This window comes from Antechinus flavipes, chromosome 1 (assembly GCF_016432865.1).
Source record: "Antechinus flavipes isolate AdamAnt ecotype Samford, QLD, Australia chromosome 1, AdamAnt_v2, whole genome shotgun sequence".
Taxonomy (NCBI): domain Eukaryota; kingdom Metazoa; phylum Chordata; class Mammalia; order Dasyuromorphia; family Dasyuridae; genus Antechinus; species Antechinus flavipes.
In genome coordinates, this window is record NC_067398.1 from 185,553,894 (window position 1) to 185,575,020 (window position 21,127).

The 21,127-nt window shown below is 35.0% G+C and overlaps 1 protein-coding gene across 4 annotated transcripts in view; it reads left to right on the forward strand.

Annotated features, from left to right (window-relative positions):
* The window catches only part of RHOBTB3 (Rho related BTB domain containing 3), an 88,782-nt gene that overhangs the window by 15,157 nt on the left and 52,498 nt on the right, over window positions 1–21,127 (forward strand). For all 4 annotated transcript variants that reach the window (XM_051994015.1, XM_051994034.1, XM_051994025.1 and 1 more), the window contains exons 5-6: window positions 10,336–10,447; window positions 11,407–11,772. In XM_051994015.1, the coding sequence (XP_051849975.1) occupies window positions 10,336–10,447; window positions 11,407–11,772 (478 nt within the window). The remainder of the gene's footprint in view (window positions 1–10,335; window positions 10,448–11,406; window positions 11,773–21,127) is intronic.

The window sequence follows — 21,127 nt, forward strand, 5'->3', positions numbered from 1 at the left end:
TATTCTTATCTTGGAATTTAGCATGCTTCAAAGTTTGGCTCAAGTACCCTCTACACTGTTTCTTTCCTGATGATCCAAGGTATTAATGTTTTTTCCTGACCCACAAAGTTTTTTGTATTCATTTGCTAAATTTTTTGTTTTCTTATTTGGATACATATTGTATCCTGCATACCCCGCTTCTCCTCAGCTTCTTGGAGTTAGTGACAAATTTTTGTCTTTTTATATACACTACTTGTCTCGATGCTTTGTACACAGGCACTTTTGAATTGAATGAATAATTTCTCTTCTGATAAGCTAGTTTTAAAGATAATCTTATTTTTTCCCAGTTACAAATTAAAACAGTGTGTTTTTTCTTAACATTTTAAAAAGAGTTTTGAATTCCAAATTCTATATTTCTTTTCATTCTTCTCCTCCTCTCTCCTTGAATTGAAAAGCAATCTATATTGGATTGCTTTTGGAATTATGTAAAATATTTCCCTGTCAGTCATGAGACATGACACTTGACACAAGAGGGCTTGAATTAAAAAAAAAAAGAAGAAAGAAAGTGAAAAACAGTGTGTTTCTGGTTGTATTCAGATAGTATCAGTTCTTTTTTTCTGGAGATGTGGATAGCATTCTTTGTCATTAGTTCTTCGAGATTGTCTTGGATCACTATGTTTTAGATATAAAATATTTCTAAGAATAGTTAAGTCATTCACAGTTTTTCATCATATGATATTACTGTTACTGTTGACAACATCCTTCTGGTTCTGTTAATTTCACTTTATGAAAGATTTTTCTGAAATCATCCTAATAATTATTTCTTATCACATAGGGGTTAATCCCATCCCAATCATATATCACAATATGGTTAGCCATCCTCAATTGAAGGATATCTTCTCAATTTCTTAACTCACAAAAAGAGCTGCTATAAATATGATAAAACTGAACTGTAGTCCACATCTATCCATCTTGCCCACAAGTTTGACATGAGAGACTTTGTCAAAGGCTTTTCTAAAATGCAAGTATGCTACATATGTACAACATTCTCTTTACCTTCTTGTCCAGTAACCTTGTTATATAGTATTTTAGGGTTATAGATTTAGAGGAAGTAAAAGGAAATACTTATAGTCTGGCATGACTGATTTTTAGAAGCCATGATGACTCTTCATAACCATCACTTCCCTGTATAAATGTTTACAAACCATTTCTTTAATAATGTTTCAGACTTTTGCCACAAGTCAAAGTCAGACCCACAGATTTGTAGTTTATAACCTCTACCCTTTTCCCATTTTTGAAAATCAGTACGTTTGCCTTTCTCCAGACTGGCAGTAACTATCTAATTCTCTAAAATCTTTCAGAGGATTGTGGGTCAGTAATGTTCATTTCAATGTAAATAGCTCTTATTAAATTATTACCACACACAAACATTTTAAATTCATAAAGGAAGCTAAATGGCACAGGAGGTAAGAGTACTGGACTTGAAGTCAGGAAGACTTGAGTTGAAATTCTACTTTGGATGTTAGCTGTTAGACAAGTCATATAACCTCTCCCCGGACTCAGTTTTAATTTTGAAGATCAAATGTAGTAACATCTAACTTTAAAGCCTATATAAATGCTAGCTATCATTATATAGCAATGTTCTAGGTGCTGTTCATATGCAGTCAAAAGAAAAACCAAACATTCTTGTTCTCAAGGAGCTTACATTCTATTATTTAAATATATATAACAATTCTTTGACTATTGTGGGATGTAGTCATTTTAATCTGGTGACCTGAATTCATTATTGGCAATTCAGACTGCTGCTCTCCTACCATCTCACTGATCTTTCATTTCAACTCCTTGTTAACCAATTTTATTCTGTCCTTTTCAATCTAAATATAGTTTTCTTTAGCACATAAACAGGTAATAGTTGAATAGTTTTCCCTTCTGCCTGTAATGCATTATCGTCTTTCCATCCACTTCAAATGTAGGAGGTTGAAGGATGGGAGTTAGGGATTTGGTTTTCCTACCATTTCAGTCATATAATCACAGGGTGAAATATTAATGTGTTAACAAGATGTTAACATTTTGCTATTTTTTGATTTTTATTTGAGTTGAAAGATCAAATCCATTGATTGGTATGAAAACTGGCCATACCTCTAGAGGCTTTAAATAGATTAGCTATGAAGACATCCAAAAATCAGGATCTGTTTTGAGAATTCCAGAGAACTCAGGCAGAATCCATTATTTCAGAGGGAACATAGCCCTTAAGAAGGAATAGCCCTGGATGGAGAATTTTAGGGGATTTCTCTATTTTTTTTTCTTTAAATATAACTCATGGCATCTACCAGTAGAGCTACTCACCTAGAAGGAAGAATGTCACCCAACTAATAGACTCATTTCAAGAGAGCTGGAGGCATAGATGAGGAAGCACTCCAGAACACTCAAACACAGAGCCAGTCACTTGGGGCTTTAGAGCAAGTATGGATTCTGGAAGTGACAAAGAAGGAGGACTGTATTCAAGGGAATGCTAACCTTGACAATAGAGAGCAAAACAGTCTGTAGAGTAGCAGATCCTGATGCCCAAAAGAGCAACCTAGTCAGGATTGAAAGAAATTGTATTCTTAAAAAGATGATATTTGTATAGACATCTGAATCCATGAGATTTATTGATGGTTTCTTCTTCAATGTTGCGCTGTACAAATTTCTGGTCCTCCATTGCTATTCTTAAGCGTGTTGTTCTTTCAGGGATACCTTGGTACATATGGTCAATTTTCCCTTCCTTTCTTCTTTTTTAGAAAAAAAAAAAAACCTCCCTGATTTATAACTCCAGTCCTGAAAAAAAAAATACTGGTTACTTATAATTCATTCCTGGCCAAGAGTTTCTCATTCTTTTGTTTTAAATTGTGACCCAGAAATTCAAATCTCCTTCTCAGATATCTTCTTAACTTGTTGATTTCCTATGTTCTAGAAAATGCCTTGATGTTCTAGAAAATTCTGCTTTTAAGAGACTATAGCAATTTAAATATATATATATATATATATATACCTATGCCCCAAGGATCTTCAGTTTCTTGTGTAGGATTTCATAATTCCTGATAGTCTTGTTTTAGCTTCCTTTTGCTATTAACCTATACACCCAGATGAATCATCCAAAGTGGTAGTCAGGTTTGACAAGTCTTGGGAATAAGGTGGGTCTCTTTTATATATATCAGGTGAACAAATAATATGTTACTTTTCCCTTTTCTATTAATGCATGACCTCTCTCCTGCTGCCACCTCTGTGTCCTTGGAACACAGGAAGCTACATTTTGTTCTAGGGGATAAGCTTCATATCTATTAACTTAGTTCAAAATATTTGGTTTTCCTTCTTCCTTCCTTATATGTGTCTTATTCTTCTGCCTTCCCGCCACAAATTAATATCCCCTTCTCTCTCTTCAGATCCTTTCTCATCTTTGTTTTCTTCTCAAAGTTCTGTTTCTGAGCTTTCAATGAAACACTTCTTTCATTCTCCCTGATAAGCTGCAGAGTAAAGGAAGGATTCTTCTTGTCCTTTTACAGTCTTCCCTAGGAAGAAGCACAACCTGCACTTTGTTCATGAACAGCTCTTATCTGGCACTAGCAGGAACACAAACATAGTGTACTAGATACAGGTCATTTAAAAATTCCTTTTGGCCTTCTTTACTTGGAGGAGACTGATTTCATCAGTGTGAGCATACCTCCCAGTGCGGAACTTTCTTCAAGCATGTCTTCTGTAACTTACAGTCTTAAAGAGTTGCCTGGAGGTACTGGGAAGAGAAAGAAATTGCACAGTTTGTCAGCTGTTGTGTCAGAAGTTGGACTTGAATCCAGGCCTTCTTGAACTCTGGGGCCTACCTGTTGTTCATCCACTATGCTCCTTTGCCTCTCTGATCCTCTTGATTTTCTAGAAATAAAGTGCTTATTCTTCTGCTTTTCTTCTTTGATAGTCTTGGGCTAACTTCTCTGTTTACCACATCTTTACTTCATTCTGGTGTCGTAATCATTGGGAGCTTATTTATGGTGGTCTTTCTGCCTTGTCTTTGGCAAGGGGCTTTTGATTGATAACTTAGCAATTTCTGTCAAAGTCCCAATGAAGACAGAAGATGCTGGAAGCTCTTATCTCTGAGGGAATCTCAAGAAAAATTCAAGTACCAGTTACCACTGTTCCCTACTTTCTTTTCTCACACTTATCAGATTTAGAAACTTCCCATCATGTCATCTATTTTTCCTCCTTTGAAGCGTTTGGAATGTCAAAGAAAAAAGATAATATTAATATTATACTTTGTGATTTAGGCTCAAATTTGCTGGAAGCAATTTAATTTAATATTAATCTATATCCAAGACATTTTTAGTTTATGCCCAAATTGACATACCCTCCATCATGACTCTCTATCCTAAGACAATTTGAATGAGGAAGATTATAATATGTTAAAATACAGTAACATTCTAGAATAACTGCCATTCAGTTCCTTACTAGATCTCTCATAAGGGTGTATGTGTGTGTGTGTGTGTGTGTGTGTGTGTGTGTGTGTGTGTATTTTGAAAAGAGTTCACTCCTGTGGTAAGTATTTTCACCTGAATATGTCTTTAATCTGTGAGTGGAAAGAGCAGAACAAAGCAGGCTAAAGGCAGGAAAGTGAGGAATCAAACAGAAGTTTGATTTCAAAGAGAGAAAAATAGCTTCTAAGTACGGACATACGTGCTAGAGCCTTACCCTTAATAAAGAGTGAGAAGATTTCTGTACATATGCTTATGGTGACACAGTGAATTGTGCCCCTGACAGTGAGGCATAATAGCAACAAAGAGACATGTTTGATTTATAGCAGGGCAATGACTGGAGCATGGATGCTAAAGGGGCTTGTCCAAACTCGAGACCACCTGATGTTGGTGTGAAACACTTCGGAGATTTTGCTGTAATTGAGCTCATTCAGAGGTTGAGCATAAGGGACTGTTGTTAGATCAAGCTCAGGACCTGCTTGCTGGATCTTATCTCTGTAAAAACACAGTGTCTTCTAATATCTTGACAGTGCCAAAGAGGGGCACTCTTCCTAGGTGGGCCATGGCACAAATCACTTCATTCTGGTGAGGATGCAGTGGTCTTATCTAGATAAAAGTTAAGTTTGCTTCCCACTTTCCTAAATGGAAAAATCTGGGAAGGGTTTTAAGCTAGAGAAATATTATTTCTTTATATTTTTAGAGAGACAGAAAAGGTTTTCTTAATGTGCGTCCATAAGTGGTTAATGAGAATGAGTTTTAGGGGACATGTCTGATGGGAAACTTAGAAACTAAAATTTTTTTTTCTTACTTAAGAGTTGTGAAGGTATGTTGTGAAGGTGAATGTGAAGGTGGGATTAGAATTACCTCATGGTAGAATCATAGTTAAACCATACAAAGCAACCGAGTATCTCTTCAAGTGTCGGGACAAGAGGATTCTTCAAAATAAAAGTGAACAAATGTGATAGTATAGTGGTATAGGCTCCCTCCTCCTCCCCTCCCTCCTTTTCTGCTTTGCTTCCAAGAATAGATTCCCTCTGTGCTGTGAATCCTTATAGACCTTTGGACCATTCACAGTTTTTATATTCTACTATATTTATTTCTGCATATAGCTTATCTCTCTACCCTACTAAAGTATAAACTTCTTGAAGTTTGGAACTACATATTGTTTCTTACATTCATTGATTTGCATATAGTATATAGGATTTGATATATGTATATTGAACTCAATGTTAAAGCAATAGAACATCATTTAGAATAAATTTGATTTTTTTAAGGATTGGGAAGAAGAAACAGTGCCCTGAGTTCTTCTCCACAAACTCTTAACAGAATTAGAAAATGCACCATATATCCTGATGGACAAATACAGAAAAAGTCATAATGAGTTTTTGCCCAGTGCAGCTTGATATAGAAAGATAGAGAGGGATGTCTTTCGAATACTGGAGATGGGATCAGGTCAGGAGCTCTTCAGTGCCCAGAGAGAAGCTGTGCAGCAGGAGGTCTGATACCCACACCAGGACACTATGATAAGGACAGGTGCAATTGGCAATTTTGTGACTCATTGCCTAGAATGAGAAAATAACCTCTTTCAGGTAAGAAAGCCCCTGGGTTATGTATGGAGAGAGAAGGAAGTTTAGAAGTTGGCAGCAGCAATAGTGTAGCTTAGATCTCCTTAGGAAAACAGGGTCTCACTTTCAGCATCTAGCCCAGAATGCAGAGGAGTAACCAGGGCAGGAATCCTAAACCAAAAATGAATCTTCAGTTCTGCCTCTGAGCCACAGAACTTTTTCCACTTGCTTATAAGGGCAGGGTCCAGCAGCAGTCTAGTCTTATTCAAATCTAAACCCAGAATTTGTAAAGCTCGTAATCATTTAATTAAAAAAAAAATTTAAGGGGCAACTAGGTAGATAGAGCACTAGCCTTGAAGTCAGGGGGAAATCTCAGTATGCAGCTTCAGGAAGAATAGACACAGAAGCATTAGAGGGGGGAGGAGGACTTGTAGTTCTGAAAACTTACTCACATGGGAATGGGTTTAATAGGCAACACTACATATATACCACGAAGGGTATTGTGCCCTCCAAAATCTGTAAAGAAATAAGGAGGGGAGGGATGAGGATGGGAAAGCAAAGGGTATGGGAAGAAGATAGGGGAGTGATCCATGGGTGGAGGGAACTTAAATAATAGCAAGGCAAGTTAAAAAGCAAAATTGAAGCAGTCAGCAGGGATAGGAAAGATGCCTCTGTGTGAGTGTGTGTGTGTGTGTGTGTGTGTGTGTGTGTGTGTGTGTACATAAATATATATTTTTCTTAACTATAGCTTGCTTGGGGGTGGGGAATGAAAGGGGGGAAAAGAAAAAAATTAGGTGTGCAGCAGATAATAAAAGGACAATTTACAAGGAAGTAAAGAAAAAATGGACATTCATAAATAAAATTTCTTCTACTAATATATATTCTTTCTTGATTTGTTGATTTGTTGTTACATATTTTGATCCTCCCTGATGTTCTACTGGGCACATGACAATGTTTTCTTTTTATTTTATATTCATTTTCTGTTCTTCTTAATCTGTATTTGTTGTTGTTGTTGTTTTGTTTAAATAAAATTTAAATAAATGCAGCCTCAGCCACTTACTAAACTGTTACTACCTTGGATAATTCACTTAACCCTGATTGCCTCCAAAAAAATAAAAGCAAAAAAAAAAAAAAAAACCCAAAAAAACAAGAGGCAGAATGGTATAGTGAATAAAATGCCAGCCTCAGAACAACATACTGGTTGTTTGACCCTGTGCAATTTTTAGTCTCTCTAATTTCTAGGTAGCTCTTAGAGAATGTAAGTTGCAGGGGCAGCTTAGGTGGTGCAGTGGATAGTGCACCAGACCTGGGATCAAATATGGCCTCAGACACTTAACATTTCCTAGCTGTGGGATCCTGGGCAAGTCACTTAACGACAATTGCTTTAGCAAAAAAAAAATATGTGTATATATATATAGAAGAAAAGTTGACATCCTGAATTGATAAACTAATCATCCAGTAATATAGTTCTTAGCTTTCACTCTAAAAAAGAGAAATCATGATATCTATGATAGTAAGTTGATAGGAAATAATAGAAGCATCAACAGATTTTTAATGGTTGAAAAGGAATAAAATTTAGAGTTATTTGTAATTTTTTAAAAACCCATTTAGTGCTAATTCAGAATTTAAAAGTTGAAACACATACATACAAACATAAACACACACAAAATTTGGCAGCATGATCAACTCATGAAGGTATTTGAGAAACTAAGGGATATGCAGAAAGGAGCAGAGAAAATAAGAAGCCATATGACTGGTTTTGGAAGTTTCTTGCAGAATTGTGACAAGCCATAATCTTACCAAAGAGGTAGTTATTATAGAATAGATCATTATCTTGACCATGTGCAGACATCTGGTAATTATATCAGTTTCTGACTTACCACAGAACTTCCTCTTATGACTAGAATATGGTGAAAATTATTACTAGTCACACAATTATAGGTTTTAGCTTTATCAGCTATTCAAGACAATAAGCAATTCTTTCCTGGATGAGTGATTTGTTTAATTATGTTTAGACAAATCATAGTTTATTTTCCTTGATTTACAATTGAAGTACATTTTAGAGAAAAGTACTTGCTATTCTTAATTCTTAAATCTATGTACTCTATTACCATCATGCATTTTTTCCTTTTACAAAAATATTTAGGTATCCCTCCAAGTTAGCACTTGTAGGCTGCACATTGAATCTCTATGGAATGACTGTTTTAGGTTCAAAGTGTGGATCTATATTGCTAAAATTATGACTTATAAGCCCCTCCAATGTACTATCCTGAGGTATCAGCCTATTGATATAATTAATTCCAAATAAAGGCCCTTTACTGAGATGGTAAAGAAAGTTCAATGGCTCCAAAGTATTCCCACCTTAAAAATGGAGGGCATTCTCCAATATATATTTGTATAGATAGAGATATATATGTATGTAGTATCTATGGGAAGAGTAGGTATAAACATAGAGTTCAATGATGATAAAGCACATATAAAGGGAATGTATATGACTGAAACAACTTAGTCTCTGGCACTGCAGGGTCCCACTGTTCTCATGCTACGCCACTATGGATGCATCTCTCTTGATTTGACTCCTCATTACTAGGGCTAACCTCTCCTCCACTTAGGAAAATTACACTGAGTAGAACTCTCCTTAATCCCAGAATTAGGAAGCTTGTTCTTTAATGACCATTAAGAATTATGATAACTCATCATCCAGTCAATGGCAAGCTACTTTCTAATTCCATAAATTTATTTCTTTAAATTCTTGTAAAGAGGTAACAAAAGTTTCCCCCAAATCTTTTATTTATACTTTAAGTTAATACCTTTTACCCATCCCTCTTATTCTCTGTGATTATATCAACTGGGCTATGAGAAAATCAGTCAGGGTATCGATCATTTTCCCTGCACTATATATCTTCAAGTATTGTTTCTTTTTTTCTCATAAAATAAATAAGAAGAAAGCTTACTTACATATATAATGAAATGTCATAATTCTTGATGACCAAACATAATTGCCAAAGTTATAAAAGTGGTTGTTGGGGGGGGGGGAGGAAGAGGGTTGACAAACATATATGGTTCTCTTACACATAGCCATCAACCTCCACTATTCTGCCTTTGCCCTAATACTTCTGAAGCAAGGCTTATACAAAAATGTCATTACCCCTTTCCCCTAGCCTAGGCTTAGATATGGCTTGTGTTTTTTTTCCAAATTGTTAGTAACAGGGTCTTCATTGCATTCAAAATAATAAAGGTGGATAAGGACAACCATTTTTTTTCAACCCACATACAATTCAGATACTTAAAATACATAAAATACTCAAAGAACTATAGGAACAGGCACTGAAGAAGCATGCAGTACTCAAATATAGTTCCAATATTCCAATTAGTTTCTCTTTCATCCTGTAGTTAGCCACTGATAGCTTGGATATCTTCAGAAGAAGAACATACATTGAGGTGGCTGTATAGAAAATCTTTATACTATCATTATTTGAATAACTTGCTATAATAGCAAGGGCAGGGAAGGATTAAAGTGGTATTAAGGTCTAGGTCCTCTGATTCCCCTATTGACTTCCCTAAGTCAATGTGGTTTATTCCTCTTTCTTCTCTAAGAAAGATGCTATTCAGGAATTCCTTTTGGGTCATATGGGTGAACACATGCCTGCTTCTGCTACATAACATTTCTTGGACGGGAAAGGTTCACTCAGGTCTCAGATCTGTGCTCAGAAAACCATATGTAACTCCTTTCCCAAAGCAGTATAAGCAGGATCTACTATTTTTAGTTAAGAGACTGTGAATGTACCCAGACTGTCCTTTCCTTAGTATCTCACTCTTCTTCTGTGGGCTGTTCTGTCTCTTAAGCAGGAACAAATGAAAGAGAAATCATAAAAAGGTTGAACTGGTGTGTGACTTCATTTTTATAGACAACAGAGAGTGCTGATTCTTCCAAATAGAAATCATACTCTTGAATCTTTGCCAGTTGTCACCTTAGAGGCAGCCCCAGTCTCTGAAAATCAATTACGAATCGTCTTCTCTCTAAATAAGGTGACTCTGCTTCTCAGAGGAAGTATTTTCCTGATCCCAGAGGTTCATACTCTGTAACCTTATCAAGTTGATCAGAGACTTCATTAAATTTCTCAAGAGGAATTCTCCTGAAGGATACTCTTATTATGTAATATATAACCAAATATTTTGAACTATCAAAATGATTATGGCTGTAGACCTATGCCCATAGAACTCTGTCAATTCTAATGTCAAATACATAATTTCAGCAATTTTGTGTTTTACTTATTTTTTTCACGTTATAGTTGGAGTATTTTATGATTCAAACCTTGAATCAAAAGTCATCTGAAAAAATGAAGAAAAGAAAAAAAAGCAGCAAGTGTCATGGAGTTAGGCCTCCTCAGCTTGAACAACCAGGTGATCTTTATAGCTCATATAGGCATAATGCTAGAATAATGGTTGTCACTTCTTAGATTAAGTGTAATAGTTTAGCTCTGAAACTTTCTAATAAGTATAAAATTTTAGTTTTAAAGATATTCCATTAATTATCAGAAGCCTTTGCTCAAAATTGTTTTCAGGTGTATAGTAGGCAAAAGTCCCCTAAACTATAGTTTTTTAACTTTAGATACATTTACTTTAATTTGAAATTTAGTATAAATGTTTCTAATACTGCTGATAGTCACTAGATTATCCACATGGGAATTATATGATTTTGCTAGGAAAAGTTTCTGCAATTTTTCAGAAATAAAGTAAAAAGTATTTTTCTTTTTAAAAGATTGAGTCTAATAAGTCTCTGGCTTATGATTGGAAGCATAGGAAGGACATTGCAAGTTTATATATGGATGCAAAACTTTAGTTCTTTCCAAGAGAACTGCTTCAGAGAGGAGTGGGAGAATTTGCTGACTATGTACTCCAAAATCCAGAATGGTAACTCTGAAATAAAGAGCTCAAGAAATTATACTTTTTAAAACCATAATGTGGGTTTTGATATACATTTATGCACTATTTGTTCTGTAAGTAAAGATAAAACTTTTATATATGAAAAGGAAAAATCACTCATGTATATGTTATAAAATTCTATAATTTAAAATCTAGTGAAATTATTGCCTATCCCTAAAAGAAAGAACACTAGATTTGGAAATAGGTCTTTGGTTGAAAATTCAGATATGGTTCTTACTTAAATCTGTGTGATCTTGAGCAAGTCAAATGACTAGCTTGAGCCTTAGTTTTTCCTACTATAAAGTAAGGAATTTGGATAAAATTATAACCAAGGTCCTTTATTACTCTGAATCTTATCCCAAAAACAAACACTAAAACAATCTTTAATAGAGTTATACAATGATTGTTATTTTTCTATTCTCTCCTTTTTTTAATAGAAAAAATGCCTGTCTTAAAGGGTGAAGCATCACACTATAACTCTGATCTACATAACCTATTGTTCTGCTGCCAATGTGTGGATGTGGTATTTTATACTGAAGATTTAAAGGAAGTTGTAGAAGCCCATAAGATCGTTCTTTGTTCTGTAAGCAGTGTCTTCATGCTGCTGTTTAATGTGAAGAGTCCCGCGGATATTCAGGACTCCACTGTGATTCGCACTGCCCAAGATCTCTTTGCTGTAAATAGTGAGACGACATTTCCAGTTACTAGCCAAGGCCCACCGTGCAACCCCCCAGTAAGAGTCATTGTTAAAGACTCTCTCTTCTGTTCTTGCTTATCAGACATTCTGCACTTCATTTATTCAGGTATCTTCTCAGAATGGTTCCAGCTACTCAGTATTTTTAAAACTTTTGAATGTGAAGCTTGCATGTTGCGTCTCCCAGTAGTCTTTGTCACATGCTTCCCCTTCTTCTGCTTCTAGGTTATTATTTGCAGTGGATTCTCTAAGGAGAAAGCAGATCATTGTGCTACACAAAAGAAATCTATTCAATTCAAGCGAGCTTCTTGATTCCAAACAGATTTGTTTGTTTGGGCTTACTGTAAAATTACATTGGTGGTGAAACAGTAATAGTGAATAAAATATCCTGTTTTCCTACTGAATAGGCAGAACTTATTATATGATCACCAGTATTTAACAGAGATTAAGGTGAGTTCAGAGAGACAGAACCTGATATGGAGCCAAAGGGCAAAAGTTCATTTTTTTTTTTTTTTATCTCAGTATGAATACAGACCATGGAAACAGGGCCAGAAAATCCTGACCTCCAAGATTTAAAGTGAGGGGGAGGGGGAAGAAGTGTACCTGGGTACATAGAACACTATTGGGAATTAGAAGTATCTGGATTTCAATTCTGCTTCTATCACAGGCTTTGTCAGTTAATTTCTCTGAGCCTAATGCTATTTTTCAAGCCTTATTTATTAAGTTATATGTTCTGATCTCTGTTTTGAAGGATTTCCCTTACCAATAAAATCAAAAATCTTTGATGTATTTAGATATTTATCAAATATAAGAAAACAAAGAACTCTTATCCATTTTCATTATAGAATGTGTATATAAGATGTCTTGCTAATTTACCATCTCATTACTTAGCTGGTCACTCCACTAAACAAGGAATTTTAAAGTACACTTTCTTGGTATTCTTCAGCTCTTAAAATTGCAACTAAAATTCAAAGAAAGAGAAATTTTACCTAATTTGTTTTACAAACAGGGGTATGGCATGGCAAGATCACACATCTAAATTAATTTAAATGGAAAGTTTTAAGATTTGAAATAATATTAAAACTAACTTTCTGAAATAAGGAAAACTATTTACACTTTCCTCTCATCCATGGAGTTAGAATCTGTTTTTCTCCTTGCAGACAGAAGCTAATTATGTTTCTAAGCGTAATCAGTGGGAAGGTTTGTTGATCTGGTTCTGTACTTTAGAGTTTTTAACTGGAACATATGGTGAATTTATTTTAGGTGCATTAGGGGAAAGAGTATCATTGTTTATGTGTATGCAACAGTTCTAAAACTGTTGATGCTAGAAATTAGGTCACCTTTCCCTCCTTCTGTTGTTTGTGTATAACCCACATGCCTGAATGCATATTCACAAATTCTAACATTGAAATTGGTTCTTTAAAAAAAAGAATGATAGCAGACACACACACACACGCAACAAGGAAGTTATGGAATTATTGGGATGAAAGTGAGTGAAGTCAAGTCAACTAGCAATTATTAAACAACTACTTTGTGCCCTGGCACTGTGCTAAGAATTTATGAAGAAAGGCAAAAACAAGTTCTGGCCTCAAGGAGCTCACAATTTAGTGGAGGGAGACAATATACAAACAATGTACAAATAAGATATATATACACGATAAATTGGAGATTATCTCAGAAAGAAAGCACTAGTGTTATGAAGGGAAACCAAGGAAAAATTTTGGCAGAAGGAAGAATTTTTGCTGAGACTTGAAAGAAGCCAGGAGGTAGAGATGAGGAGGGACAAAATCCCAGGCATGGGAGATAGCCAGTGAAAATGCAGAGGGAAGAGATAGAGTTCATTGTGCAAGGAGCAACAAGGAAGCCAGAATCTCTGAATTATAAAATAAATGGAAGGGAATAAGGTGTAAGAAGACTAGAAAGGTAGGAAGGGGCCAGATTACAATGGTGGATGGTAATTAAGTGCTATCAGTTGATTCTGGTTAGACAGATGAAAAAATGCCATTGGTAAATAACTTCCATATAGTAGCTGTTTAATATAGGTTTGTGGAATGAACAGCTCTAGAAGAGACAATTTATAATGTGAATTAATGCATCTTCATTAAGGTCTTTGCTTAGCATTCTAGATTATTATATTTCAGATTTTGAATACTTGTGTTCAGAATTTTAAGAAAATTTTGATTGAGAAGAAAAGAATTCTAAATTGTGAATAGAAATAAAAAAATAATGTAAACTGTTTTATTTCTTTATTATTTCAGTAATCTATAGAGATTTCCTTCACTGATGTGATCAGCACATTTTGAGAATTTCTGTGGCCAAAAAACTAATCCTTTTGCTGCTAACCTGATGTTGAACTTCTTCAGACTCCAGACTTAGCTTATGGTCCTCATACAAAAGACAATATTACCCATTACTGGGTCCATGTTCAAAACTTTATCAGTTTGTTGTAGGACCTGTCAGACTCTCTGGATGTTTTTACAAGCCACCTCTTTCCCCATAGTGGGATTTGGAGTAGGAATTTAGTTAGTGGGGGTATATGATTGTCATTTTTTAAAATAGAAAGTATTGAAGATCTTAATTTTCCTCTTTTATGATAGTGCTATAGATCTGAATTTTGTTTATTAATTGAAACAGTATTGATTTTTCCTGCACTACTAAGGTTCTATCTCTGTGCCTCCTTATAGCATGTAGGTCACCCTGACTTTTTGAAGCTTTGCTAACATAGCCCAAACTCTGGCAGGTTCTGCTATGCTGGAAAGGCATGAACTATGCCTGCTGTCTGACAATCAGAGAGGCTCATTGCAAAAGTTGTCCACTAGGTGATGAATTCTTTGGTCATAGTATAATATGTGAAATGAGGAATAGCATGGAATAGCTCCCAATTCTGTGCAGTTCTATTCCTCCTTCACTAAATACAATATCAGACTGGTAGAAATGGAGTTACTATATAATATAAATCTACCTGTTGGTTCTCCAGTTGAGATCCTAGTCCAGTAACAAGTGAGTCCTTTTGATCCCCACTCCTGGGAAGTAGGTGCTATTATTATTCCCCTCTTACAGTTGAGAAAACTGAGCAAACTTAGAAGAAGTGACTTGCCTGGGATCATGCAACTATTAAATGTCTGGATTTGAACTCATTTTCTTGAGTCCAGTCCTAGCACTATATCACCCAGCTGCCTTTATATAAGAATGACATAAATTTTTATAAAATTGAATTTTTCTGATGATGCCAAAATATCAGGACCTTTGAAGAAGTAAAATTGCATGTGACCCTAAAAGCCTGAGAGGTGTACAACCAGAAAAGGAGGTGGTAGGCTGCTCATGCCATAAGAGCACTGGATGATAGCAAATGGATCAAGGTTAGCTCATATGCTTCTTTGGTGCTCACATAATGTCAGTGAAAGTGAACAGTTGGAATATAACTTCTAGGTTGTGACTAAATGACTGGAAGAATTATGGTTCCCAAATAGAAAAATTAAGAAGAGAGGGGGTTTTAGAAGTGCCTAGGAGATATTTAGGTTGAGGTCTTCAGAAGGCAGGTTAGGGATATGAGATTGAACACACGAGATGTGGAACAGATAATATGTAAATTTGAGAGTCATCTGCATGGTTCATAGTCTTATCGAGATTACTAAATTAAGAGAGTATGCAAAAGTTCTTAATTCACAGTCCATGAAGTGGTTTTTTAAAAAATATTTTGATAACTGTATTTCAAATATTTGGTTTCTTGTATGAATTTATGTATTTTATTTTATGCCTTTAAAACATTTTGAGAAACCCCACCCCTCTACCCTTTTATTTCCTTCCCCTCCCCTATTATAGAAAGAAAATAGGAGAAGTCCTGTGATAAAGTTTTGTTTACCTAAGCATAGGGATTGGTACATGACTGATCATCCTGCAAAGGGGAGGGAGAAGAATCAGTCAGTCACATAGGAAGAGAGTCACGAGAGAAAAGTGTCACAAAAATCTAAAGGGGAGATAACATTCAGGAGGGAAGAAGTCAACAGTGTCACATGCTACAAAGGATGAGAAACAACTTTTGGGTTTAGCAATGTTGCTCATTGGTAACCTTGGAAAGAATAGTTTCAATCTAGTACTAAGGGCAGAAACCAGATTGCTACAGGTTGAGTGGGAGGTAAGGAAGTAAAAGCAACAAATGTAGAAAAATCTTTCCTAGTAGTTTGTCTGAAAGGAAGAACTGATGTAAAACTATGTAGCTTGAGGACATGGTAAGGAAAAATGAAGAATTTTCTTTCTTTTTTTTTTTTAAAGGATGGGAATGATCTGGATATGTTAAAGAGTACAAAAAGGAAGAACTGGTATATAGAGGCTGAAAATTAGGGAGAAATTGGAGATGAGCTCCTGGAGGAGGTGAAAGGGGATTGTATTAAGAACCCAAATAGAGGGATTGACTTTAGCAAGAAAGGCTATTTCATCTTCTGAAACTGGGGAAAAGAAAGAGAGAGAGAGACAATGAAATATGATTTTGAGATTAAATGGAAAACTGAGAGAAGGAGCTTAGAAATGATGACCTTCACTTTGTCAGTGAAGTATAAAGTGAGATCCCCTACAGAAAGAGAATGGAAGGGATGTTGGAGAAGAATTGAGAAGAGAGAAAATAGCTTATGCCTACTTTCAGCAGAATGTTTTCTTAACAAATCTGGGTTCTTGCTATAAACTTAGGGTCATTAGACCATTGGACCATAGATCTAGAATAGGAAGCCAGAGGGTTACCAGTTCTTAAGTCTAGAGTGGAAAGGGGCTCTGGAGATCATGTAACCTTACTCTGCCTCTTGTCTCCCCCTCTATTTTATAAATAAGGAAATGAGACCTATTTGAGAAGTTAAATGGACTGCCCCATGGCACATAAGTGGCAGAGCTAGGCTTTAAAGCTCTGGTCTTTTGACTTCAGATTCAATGTACTCATACTTATATTAAAACAAATATATTGTATTAAGCATGTTTTGAAAACTTTTTTTTTAATTATAGCTTTTTATTGACAGAACATGTATGCATGGGTAATTTTTCAACATTAACCCTTGCAAAAACTTCTATTCCAACTTTTTCCTCTCTTTCCCCCACTCCCTCCCCTAGATGGCAGGCAGTCCCATGCATGTTAAATATGGAAAACATGTTTTTTAATATTACATAGTGATTTCCTCACCTTAGGACTAGGGAGTAGAAGTCAAAAGCATATCATAGTAAAAAAAAAAAAAAAAAAAAAAAAACCTGATCTATAATCAGAAGACTTGGGGTGAAATAATGGCTCTTTTACTTCCTACCTGAGTGATCTTGAGAAATTTAGGAGTCCTAATTTCTCCATTTCTTAAAAAGAAGAAAAAGAAGAAGAAGGGAGTTAGACAAGATTATTTTGAAGTTTCTTCTAAATCCTGTGATCAGTAGTGGAAAGACCACAGGATTTAAAAATCAGACATTTTGGGTTTTAATCCTGCTCACTTTATTCTAGCCACTTAATTTATTTGAGTTTTAATTTCCTTATCTGTAAAAGAAAGAGGAGTTTGGACTAATCTCTAGAATCCTTCCAAACTTTAAATCTGCGGTCTTAAGGAGTAGGTTTGTGCCAAGAAACTGGGTAGAGAAGATAAATATATGCCTGTTAATAACAACCCACATTAATAAAACATTTGAAGGTTTGCAAAGAAAATTCTTCACTTTATAATGGGTAGATAGTCCTAGTAATACCACCTGCATTTTACATATGAAGAAAAGGAATATTGGAGGGATCCAGTGACTTTTCCAAGGCCACCCAGCTCTACTGGTAGGTGTCATACTGATTATGCTTTTATTCTACTGTATTTTGTGTCAGACAAATATGGTAATGTGGAATGGGACCTATCCAATTCTGGAACTCCTAGCCTTCTCAGGATCAGTCAGTACAGGATCTTTTCAATGATTATAATTAGGAAAATAGAACTTCAGCCTCCAGTCAGACCAAATAGCAAAGCATTTAATTGGAAAGAATGTTACCACAAAATCAAACAATAGAATTATTTTTAATCTCTTATTAATGAAATCAGGCAGTCTCCCACAACTCCCATGCCATTGGGAAAGGGAGGGGACATTTCCTAAACAATCTGGCTTCTAAGAGAAGGAAGATTCCCTCCTGGAGGACCCCCTGGCGTTCCAGTCCTGATGCTCCACTCTGAAGCCATATGCTGCTTTGTGACTAGTTACTACTGCCATCTGCTGGAATTGTTTGTTGCTCTGGATTCTTTTTCTTTGGGGCTAAGGAAGTAGATGGGAGTAGAGTGTTAATACTATTTGTGAGATTGCCAGTATTTCTCGGGGACTAATCAAAACATTTTCAGGTTTCTACTCCCAGTGTCTCTTTCTACCCTAATCTTACCCATCCTTGCCCTCACTTCTAGCTCAGAGTAAGTGAAATCCTTTTAATTCTCATAGTCCTGATGATGCTATTAATGTTGAAGTTTCAATACTACCTTCAAGGAGTCATTTAATAACATTGGAAAGGAAGAGGTAGTTTTTAACTTTTGCCCGGCATTCTGATGCAATTAAAGGTTTATCATGTACACACTAGGTTGTGTGGGTACGAATACAAAGAATGACACGATGCTCACTGGTAAGGAGCTGACACATTCAAGTGGGAAAAAACAAGTACATGTATAAGCATACACAGAATACAAACAAATATAGTCATTTGGGAAGGAAGACATGAGCAACTGAAGGGCAATGAATACTAAGAGCATTTTAATTCTTATAACAACTCTAGGTGTTAGGTGCTATTATTGTTATTTTATGGAATCTGGAAAAGTTTCATGGAGAAAATGTTACTTGAATTACATATTTTTACAGTAAGACTATAGAACACAAAATTTTATTTTGGTATTTTTAGATGAGAACCACCTAGGTAGTACAGTAGATAAATCAGGAAGATCTGAATTCAAATATGATATACATACTTACTAACCACACAACTCTGGTCAAGTCACTTAATTCTGTTTGCCTTATTTTCCTCACCTGCAAAATGAGCTAGAGAAAGAAATGGCAAACCATTGCCAAGAAATTCCCCCAAAAAGAGTCATGAAGAGTTGGACGTGACTGAAAAATGACTGAACAACAGCATGCTTAGACAAATGGTTATTTGCATTGTATAACCATCATCTAAGAATCTATTAATGCTATATATTTACATTTCTTGTTTTATTTCCAAAATTAGTCAAGTTATAGTTTCTTAGATACTTTTAGATAAATATACTGTTTCTGATCACTGAAGTTCTAAGATTACCAATATCATTAACTAGTTAGGCAAAGGGAATTTCTACCTGTCTTTAAGGTTTTATTTTTGGATGTGCTTTGAATTACTGAATAAGCATAGACAGTGAATATGCTTTACAAAATATGGTTTTAATATGGGTGACACTAAAGGAAATCTGATTAGGAAACAAATATGTTATTCCAGCGATTTTAGGGGTTTACTTTTAGAATGTATTTTTTACAGAAATATGTATAATCATTCCCTCTCGACTCCATTATAATAATTCTTGTATATCATAAAATTGTAATAGCACTTGATTCAGTAGTTATATTAGCCATTACCTGATCTAATAAATTCCCCAAAAGTTAATGTTTTTTCCCATCTATATAAAGATCATTTATTCAGCAAAAATTCTTCCTCTAATAGTTATCCACAAATAGGAAAAGATACAGTTTCATAGCACTAATTTCAGAATCCTTCAAAGCAAATGAATCAATGGATATTGCCCTTTTTGGGTTTTGTTTTGTTTTTTTCACTTTCAAATTTTGGAATTATTCCCCATTGTTCATTATTATTTGCATTTCACATAGCACAACTAGGTCAATATTGGAAATTATCTGTAAATTATGTATGTAATTTTACATATATTTATTGTATCTGTTATATATTGTATCTATTTTATCCAGAATAGTCAGTCTGTCAATTAGCACTTGTTAAGCACCCTCTTTGTGGTAGGCACCATGCTAAGTGATGGGAATACAAAGAGAGACAAAAAAATAAAGAAAAATAAAATCTCCTGTGATCTGCCAGATCTGGAATAGATAAAGAATTAAATCCTGTCCTTGCTGTTGTAGAACTTATAGTTTAGTAAGTTATAGTACAGGAAGTTCTACTTCCTGTAGAAGGTAATATTCAATGAGTAAGATTTCATCAGGCAAAGATGGAGAAGAAAAGATATTCCATAAAAAGGAAATAGCAATCTTAAAAGCAGAAAGAGCAGGATGTAATCTGAAAAGAGAGAATAGTCTAGTTTGGCTGGAAAATGTGTCTAAGAGTAGGATGAGATAAGACTGGAAATGTCATTTAATAGGAGCCAAAGCAATTTGAACTTTGTGGCCAAACCACTACCCATTTGTCAGCAGAGAAATGACATAAACACAATATTTGGTGGAAAAGAGAGTCCCAATGTAAAGATTTTGTTCTTTAGCCTAACTGTGGCTTTGTAAACATTTCCGATCACAAAACATTAATCACCATTGTGTCCTTGAAAACCTCTCCTATCATATTTACTAACTTTATGTTTACAGAGACCTTTTTTCAAAAAATAAAACAAAGCCAAAAATCTTAGGGCTTTTCCCTACTTTCCATAGAATAACTTTGGAGTACAGAACTGATGAGTTCTGGTGAGAACTGAATATACAATCATAAAGTATGATTTCACTGCACAACCTATTAAAAATAAATTGATATAGAGATTTCAACTAATTTAAAAATTACTGAATCAACTAATTCTGGTTTGCTTATGATTGAGTTTGAACTATATCATAGTAGAATATAATAATATATCAATAACTTCCTTTTGACTTTTTTTCTGGGGCACAATCATTTCCTAATCTCCTGTGTCCTTCACATTTGGTGTTATCTTTGGGTTGTTTGTCTTCCATACCTTGTCTATAGTGTTATCAGCTTTTTTTTAGTCTCAAACTCTGAAACACTTTTTCTTGTCATCCCTTCTCATTTGTTCTCCCTGATACCATTCTGGGAAATGTGTGGTTTCTACTTGCTAGTACTATTAGCCTTTTTTGAATTATTTCTGCTATTGCTTTCTTGCTGCTACAATCCATTCTTTATACATTGTTGTTTTGATGTACTTCACAGTAATCTTTAGATGAACAGAAAAAGGAAAAAATGACTAGTAAAATATTGAAAACCAGACAATAAAAGAGTAGTTAACTATTTTTCATGAGTTCAAAACACTTGGCCTAAATAAACTACATCCCAGGTAGTCCAAAAAAAACCCAAAAAACTAAGAGATATGATTAATGAACCACTATTGGTGATCTTGAAAGACTATAGCCGAAGAGATGGCACTATACTGAAGAAAGGCAAATGCCACATTTTCAAAAAACAGAATGGAATTGGTTCCACAAAGTATAGGCTAATGATTGAACAAACAATTAAAATTTCTGGTAAAATCTTAAAATTTTATTTTTGAGGCAATTAATTG